Source organism: Tupaia chinensis, unplaced genomic scaffold (genome assembly GCF_000334495.1).
Source record: "Tupaia chinensis unplaced genomic scaffold, TupChi_1.0 Scaffold000226_1, whole genome shotgun sequence".
NCBI classification, from domain to species: domain Eukaryota; kingdom Metazoa; phylum Chordata; class Mammalia; order Scandentia; family Tupaiidae; genus Tupaia; species Tupaia belangeri.
Window position 1 is genome coordinate 168,529 of NW_006159701.1, and position 8,413 is coordinate 176,941.

Here is an 8,413-nt window from a genome sequence, read left to right on the forward strand (position 1 = left end):
GTCATTCTTACCCTTTGACATGTGTCTGTTGCACTCTTCTTAAGCCTTTGAGTCCCTGCCTTTTATCAGGTATCTCTTTATATTCCCTTCACATACAGTTCTTCTAGTGGAGTGTGAGGAATGGCACTGCTCACCCAAACTAGTGTATGTTCATTCTGTTACTTTTAAAAAAAATTTTTTTTAAAAGAATGATTTTGTTTTAACTTTATTTATTTATTTATCTTAATTTGACCAGAAAGGGACTGAGTGTAAGAGAGAGATGGAAAGTGAGGAAGCAAGCTGCCAGGTCCAGGACTCGAACTATGGTTGGCCATGTTGAAGTCCAGTTTCCTTAACCACCACGCCACCTGCCGGCCCTGTATTGTTTTATAAAGCACACAGACGCAATGTGTTGCTAATAAAGAAGGAACATTATTGGGGACAGATGTGGTGTGGTGGTTGAGGGTGCTGCATTCCCTCATGGCCGATTGCAGTTTGAGTTCTGGACCTGGTGGCTTGCTCTCTTGGTTTCCCTTTCTCTCTCTCTCTGTCTCTATCTGGTCAAATTAAAATATAACCACAACAAAAAACAGTAATGAATGGAATTAAATAAATAATTCTTTAAAAAAAAAAAAAAAGAAAGAAAGAATGCACATTGTTTTAAAAATCTACATCTTGGGGCCAGCAGTTGGTATGGAGGTTAAGTGCTGGATCCCACATGGCTAACTGTGAGGTTCAAGTCCTGGATCTGGTAGTTTGAAAAATCACACCAGTCACGTGTGTATGTGTGCCTAAAGTTCCGAGATGAGACCGAAAGAAAAGGGATTATGGTGTGGCCATCTACCCTGGGGTGGGGGTGATTTCTACTCCCTGATCCCTGTATCTTTCTAATAAATGCATGTGCCTTACAAAAAAAAAAAAAAAAAAAAAAATCTGCATCTTCAGGGAAGATGGCCCAGATTCATCCTATGAGTTGCGGAAAGCTGGCCAGGTAATCCCTACACAAATACATAATTGATAATCAAGATAATCAATGCTTTTTATTTAAGAATTGTTTCTTATTTAACTTTATTATTATTATTATCTAATTTGACCAGAGAGGGACAGAGTGAGAGAGAGAGGGGGGTGGGGAAAGGTGGGAAAGCAAGCAGCCAGGTTTGGGACTTGAACTGTGGTCGGCTATGTGGGAGTCCAGCGCCCCTAACCACCACGCCACCTTTAGGTCTTATCAGATAGCACCTGGGAGGAAGAATGTGAACGAGGGTGCCTTATAACATGAGGCCTCCTTGTTTCCGCATCTCCCTTGAATTGTGCTTTATTAAACCCTTGTTTTCATTAACAGACAACTGGGCAGAGTTGATGGAAGTTAACCATGATGACAAAGTGGTCACCACCGAGCACTTTGACCTGTCCCAGGAAATGGAGCGCCTTACTCTGGACTTGATGAAGCCAAAAAGCAGGGAGGTTGAGCGGCGGCTCACAAGCCCAGTCATTAACACCAGCCTTGATACTAAAAATATTGCGTTCGAAAGGTATGAATTTAGCCTCTAAATTTTAATGTTTATATTGCCACCTTTAGTGACATGTCTGTTCATTGGAAATTAATGGATTGGGATAGATGGGGATTTTTTCTAATATGACATAGTAGACACTAGTGGGTTTTAAGGTTACTCCTGCTCTAACCAACTAGAAACTATAGCTAACATCCTACACTGTCTACACATAACATTTTTATAGCCCGTTGGTTAAGTGTAGGAAACAGTTTAATTTTCTTTTACAGGCCCTTTCTAGTGGATTATATTGGTCTCATTTGTGGACCCATGCATTCCCGAGTCCCTGACTATGGAGATTTGAGTTTTGAAAACTCCTGATTAATGCAGTATTGAATTCAGTTGTATTGATAACAGTCCGACAAAATCACGTTTTACGTATGGTTCTTTTTTTCTGCTTGTTGAGGTCTAATAGTTTAGAGCAAGAGTTTGGATAAGGTTCAGGGCCGTTCCAGACGCCATGAGTATTTTCTGGAGATGCCTGTGCCTTAGCTCATCCAGATGAGAAATCATCCTCTCCTCCGGTCAGAGGGTGTGGAGGGCCTTGGTGTGTGGGAAAGAGGAGCAGCTGTTAGTCACACAGCTGTGGGTCTGAGTGTCTCCACCCAGGAACACGCCGAACCGAGGGGGTCCACAGGAACCCCTGGTGTTTGTCGAGGATGCCGTAGCCAGCTGTCTGCAAACCATAGTAGCATCGCCTGAGCTAAAATAGACACTGTTATCCTGGATTTGGGCTTGCTTTTCTCCTACCAAGTAGATCATCTTCTCTCTTCATTTTTCTTCCCCTTGATATAAAACCGGTGAACAAAACGGAGAGATTTCTCTTCAGTCAAACACAAAACCTGTTCAGTGTCCTTTTCTTCTAATTTAGGTCGAGCCGTGGAGATAGGGTGTCTGTCTGTGGCAGAAGGAACAATCAGAATGCTCGCCTGTGTGGTGTCGAGGTGCTGCTGTTAGTTGGGTAGGAGTAACGGCTTCCCCCCCGAGGCAGGGCCATCCTCTGCTGCATCCTTCTAGCAGCCACCTCATCAGTCAACAGCCATTGTCTCCCAGGGACAGCAAGGTGTAGGACCTGACTGTGGCTTTCTTGGAAAGCCACATCCCGGCTCAGTGTGCACCTGTGCAGACAGGGAGGGCACCTTCAGCTTAGGGCCGTGTTCCAAATGCCAGAAGGTGGAGGGGGCTGCCCTCCCTGCTGCGGCCCAGCAGAACTGTGTTCTGTTGACAGGGTGACTAAAGAACTGTGTGACTTTGGGTAAAGGGCCTAATCTCTCTGGTTTCCTCTTCCCTTAGTTGAAAGAAAACCAGGAAGGAACCTAGAGATGAAGTCTCCGAAGTCTGTGACTCAAAAGATGTCACGAGCAGCGACACTGCTCCCCATATGGTTCTTCAGCCGAGTTGCTAGAGTCCTTGTTTGTTCTGAAGTGTGATTTACGAAGAGAGTGTGACGATGACTGGCTGTTGTCCCACTGAGTATAGATGGGGAAGTGATAACAGGTCCCATCTGGACCAAGGACGAAGGCCCAGTTTGTATTCGTATTTATATTTGTATGCGCACCCAGTTGCTGAGAGAATTTCTGGAAGACAGCTGCTTTTTCTTTTAACGGTGCTCAGGAGTGAATGTGCACTCAGGGAATTTGTGTATCGAGCGAGGACTTGAGCACTCTTAGCGTGAGGTTTTCTGGTGTAAAAAGCGGGCACATCTTCTAACTGGGGGTGTGAGTATTCCTTGGATTGGATTTGGGAGGTGTGGCTCTCTCATTTTATGAGTCACATTTGCCCATTTTGTTTCTTCTAGTCTGTGACTGAGAGCTTGATGCTTGCATGTGAATGCCCTCTCAGTCGGGTTCTGGCCCGCAGGATGTACACTCTAACTGTAGTTTGAATTAGTCTCTTCTCTGGAAGGTTACACTCTGCCCACCTCAGAACATTCCCTGCCACCTTGGGAGCCTTTTTTCAGATTGTGTAGCGGCTGTCGAGACACGGTGTCTGCTGAGTGGCCTTTGGTGTGTTGTGGTGTTCTCAGAGGAGACAGGCAGAGGTGAAAATGGCACAAGAAGGAAGCTGAGTGTTCTCCTGTTATCTGTGGATGCCTCTGTAGGCCTTGTTAATCAGGGGTCAAGGAGTCACTAGGATCTCGTCTTCAAACAGGGCGTAGACATTAGGTTTAAAAACTAAACTGCTGTCCCAGAGCAGAAACGCAAAGGGCAGCTGAAGGCCAGGCTTGCAGAGAGAGCGGATGCAGACGAGCAAGGGTCCTAACAGTTCCTTGGGAGGAAAGCGCAGGTTCACCTCCTCGGCCCACAGGAAGGGTGCAGTAGAGCAGACGCAGTCACCCTTCAATCCCCCAGTGTCCTATGCCAAACTATCACGTGACTTACGGAAAGATAAGAAACCGAGGATTAAATTCTTCTAAGTTAAACTCAAGGAATATCTTGTTTTCAATTATGGATGGCTAAAAGGGGACTGCGGCGTATGCGTCAGCGAGTGCAGTCCCCACCGCCTGCCCCTCAGTTACTCTGCCCCTGAAGCGATGGCTGGAGAGCGCCAGCAGTGGTGTGATGCCTTCAAGTGTCCTCTTGCCCTCCGCAGGTCATGTGGCACTCACTGCCAACAACTGATAGGACATCTAAAGCTCTGGTCTCTGCTTTCTCTTCTGGGCTGAAATTGACACATAAAACTCATTCTACTCCATCTGGACTAATTCCATTTACAAAATCCCATTAGAAGACAAGCAAACTGTTTGGAAACACAAAATGCAAATAACCGCACGTGTCCTTGGTGACTTGGCCAACCCGCTGCCCTTCCCTCAGCTCTCTGCAGTGTCCCACTTCACTCAGGGCTTGGAGCAGAAGGCGGGCTGTTGCTCTGCACGGGGCCAAGTGGAGCTAGGACGTGATGTTCTAGACAAAGGGCCAAGCAGAGCTAGGATGTGATGTTCTAGACAAAGCAGCAGAGCCAGTCAGAGGCTCCCCTCAGTGGAAGCATTTCCCAGGGCGAGCGGCTTTGAAAAAGAATCAAGGCTCTTGTCTGCTCTTGGATCCTTAATGCATTTTCCTGCGGAGTTTGCTGAGTTGAATTACTGGGTTTTTGGGCACATACCCAACATTGCAGTGTTAAAAGCAGTTCCATAGAGCTGGAATCAACAGCTGGGCTGAAAATATACTTTTAACATCCTTTCCCTCTGCTGCACCAGACCTGAGAGAGTGTGATTCGTAAACCCTTCTGCAGACATTAAGGGCTTTTCCAAGCAGCTCGCCACGGTGATGAATTGCTGCCCAGCCCGCTCTCATCCGAGGAGCAGGATGGTCTGTGCCCCGCTGTTCTAAGAATTCCTCGATCGAGTCAGAGATAGAGCTGCTGATGTCCATGCCCACAGTCAAGATGACCCAAATAAATGTTTTGACCCACTTAGCACCTCATGGAGTGCCCTTGGACGCTAGTCATCATTACTCCTTTAGGACAACTCTCCAATAAATGTCACTACCTTTGTCCCCTATGCTGGCAGTTTTTATAAAGCCAAGAATGGAGGCTTTCTTTGCCTGGGGTGAGGCAAATTGATTAATAACTGTGGGAGGAGGGGGGCTGCTGAAGCCATCTGTCATTGAGAGCATCCTTTTGTGGACAATAGGACTGTGATTTCCAAGTGTCCTTCACTAACTTAAGCTGGGGGAAAGAAAAAACTATAGAGGCTGCAGGGATAAATCTGAATGGCATATTGTACATGTAGAAATTTGTGGTGTTCACTTTTTATCAGAACTAAATCCGGATTCTGGGGCTGGAGGACAGATAAAGCAGAAGTTGTTAATGGTTACGAAGCAAAGGTAAAAGGAAACTCTTAAAATAAGATTTAATATAGCTACTTAGCTTTTATGCAAATGAGGAGTCTGTTCAGATTTTTTTTTCCCATGAAGATGCTGTGGGGAATAAGGACTGCCTAATGTGTCTCACATGTGGATCTTTTATCTTAGTTGACTTTGAAAAAAATGGGATAGCATATCCAGAGATCTCTAGCTATGCCAAAAGAAACTGTGTTAAAGAGAAACAAGTAAAAAGTTGTCCCAGTAGGGATGACAAGCTAGTCACTCCTTTAATTCTTTATAAAAAGAAAGCAGAAGAATAGACTTAACATGCTTGTTCATCTTTTTTTTTTTTTTTTTTAAAAAAAAGAAGAGGGGTTTTTTTTTGTATTTTGACCAACTTCTGGACACATTTCAGTATTAATCACATTTGTTAAATAAAATAGCTCTTTTTTTTTTTTTCCCAGAGGACTTTGAACCTAGAAATCTTTCTTAGAGTAGTTAGATGTTTAAGTTCATTGAAACATTTACTCCATCGCCAATCTACCTATAAGAAAGAATAAAATTAGAGATGGACCAGACTCCCACTGTTGCGGATCCTATTCTGTTTGTGAAGAGTAGGTGGATCTCTGACGAACATTTGGTTTATGTCAGTTTGCCTTATAGCTGGGTTTCATCTGTGAACTATTTTCAGTCTTTTCAGCTACAAATAGGTGGCAACCAATATAAACCTGCTGCATTATTCCAAGTTGGATTATTACCAAAAAAACTTTTATAAGGGCAATGGAATTAAATCTCTTCAAGGATGAAGTCTCTTCTTTAGTCTCTCCCTCATTTGAGTCTAAAAGTTTTTAATCCCATCCAAGTCCTTGTTTTCTCTTGTTAACTGCTCTATGGAAACCCAGCACCACTTCACTTATTCATTCTAAGAAAGACCAGCAAAGGGCTCTACACCATCAAGAAATGTGTAAAAAGTTAAATTAATCACTTCCAGGTTTTGCAGACCATGGCTCAGAACAGTAAGAATTTTTTTTTTTTTTTTTTTTGGACAACCAGAGTAGTGTTTTTATATGTGTATATGGTACAATAGAGCAGCTTTTTTGAGTCTCTATGCTTTTTTATCAGCCTAATTGTAACCAATAGGCTCCCGGCCCATTTTCATGACATCAGTGAATTTAAAACAGTTGTTAATAGCAGAGATGGGCGTCTGTCAAGTCATCTGGCATTTTGTCAGCGGGAAAGCTGCTTCCTGTCCTTTCCTTAGTCCTGCTGTCCAGCAGGGATTGATGGCTCACAATGACAGAGCCAGGTGCTACAGGGTCCTCTGGTGGCCTCTGAGTGAACAAAGAAAGATTATGTCATGCTCAGCAAGAGCCATTTAGAAACAGCCATTTCAGCGCTGAGTGTGTTTTCTGTAGCTCTGAACGTTGAGAACTGTTTGAAATGGTATACGGCATTTACAGTTATTGTTACCTGTTGTATTTGACCTTCCAGACCATCATATTCCTCAGTAAACCTTGATACTAGAGCCTTTCGCATTTGCAATCCCTTTTGGTCAATATACAGAACACCTGTCAAATAGTGACCGGCTGGTTTTCTCTACAGCTGATAGGTCTAGAGAACGCTGTATTCATTCCGTTTCCGTCTGCCCAGCAGATGGCCGTCTAGGTCAATATTATTATAAGATGACCGTGAATCAGTAGATGTATGTGATGCAGATTTGGGTACCGTAGTACCACAGGCATCAGGTGGGGAGCCTCAGTCGCAGGACATTATTCTGAGATTGTTTAGCCACAAGCAGGGCAAGTAGGAAGGGGCAGCCTGTCACTGTTAACTCCTCGGTAGTAAAACTGTCTGATGTGGAAAGTAACCGCTGACGCATTCCTAAGTTGAGCTGATAGTTTGCTTATTCGCTCTGAAGGATCCTAATGATCTTTAACCACTTCTCATTTTATTTTGCTGGATTTGTTTGTTTTGTTTTGGTTTTTTGCTTCAGCATTCTTGCTCTTGTTGTGCTTATTTTCTGAGTTTTTGATTCCCTATGTCACTGTTTTCTTTTGCACACATCTCTCAAGGTTTACACTGTAAACAATGTGAGTGTGATAACCAAAATTCGCACAGAACATCTGACCGAGGAGGAAAAAAAGAGATATAAAGGTAATAACCATCATTTTCCCACTGCTTCTCTCTTTTGGTTCCAGAGAGCCATTGTAGGCTCTGTCAAGTTTGGGGTTAACGCGATTGGGCGAGCTAATCTTAACCTTCATCTTTTCATATATATTATAATGTATGTATACTGTATACATATATGTGTATATATATATGTGTGTTTTTGTTTTTGTTTGTCTGATTCATTCTTGGAGGTGTTTCTCCATAGTTGGCTTCAGCTATAAGTAAAGCCATTCACAAAGGCTTGTTTGGAACAGTTGTTGAATCTGATGGAAAAGTGGATAAGGATATTGTAGAATATTTTTCATTAGAATGAATGGATTAGTCCAAACTATTGTAATGAAACATTTGGACAGAATTTGGGTTCCAAGCCAAACGTTCCCAACACGTGCGAGCCAGATCCTAGCTCCAGCTCCTCTGTGGCCTTGTGGAGATACCTTCCCTCTGTGCCTCAGTTTCCTTAGCAGTGAGATAAAGATGACCCCAGACCTTCCTTAGCGTTCCTGAGAGGACTAAATGAGCTCGGATATGTGAACCTTTAGAACGTGCCTGCAGCATGTGGTAAGTGTGCAGTCTTCACCAACGCTATCTTTACGATTACTCCAATTTGATAGGTAAGGGAACTGAGGCTCAGAAACACAGGTCCTGAGTGGCCAAGATGGGAGTGGAATCCAGGATCCAGCTCACTCCTAAATCCACTTTTCCACCATTCTTCATTCATTCTTGTAATTAATGATCTAGTTTAGCGATGCTAATAAAATGTACACTATAAAGGACAAGTTAGCTTATGGTTATTGGGGATGATTTTATTAGCCTGTCTGTAAATGAATTTCCTATACAGGTAGCTTGGATCAGAAACTTTATACGGTGCAGATCTTTTTTCTATAGCCACAAGGCATTATATATATATATATA

At 43.4% G+C, this 8,413-nt stretch overlaps 1 protein-coding gene and 1 pseudogene across 2 annotated transcripts in view; one reads left to right on the top strand and one right to left on the bottom strand.

The window, feature by feature from the left end:
- ANKRD13A (ankyrin repeat domain 13A) overlaps positions 1–8,413 on the top strand; it is a gene marked incomplete at its 5' end in the record, with an annotated part of 42,259 nt that overhangs the window by 18,001 nt on the left and 15,845 nt on the right. For both annotated transcript variants that reach the window (XM_014587606.2, XM_014587607.2), the window contains 3 exon segments: positions 1,322–1,511; positions 5,287–5,353; positions 7,405–7,486. In XM_014587606.2, coding sequence (XP_014443092.1) covers positions 1,322–1,511; positions 5,287–5,353; positions 7,405–7,486 — 339 coding nt within the window.
- Positions 1–8,413, bottom strand: part of LOC102497372 (cell division control protein 42 homolog) — a 40,267-nt pseudogene that overhangs the window by 9,460 nt on the left and 22,394 nt on the right.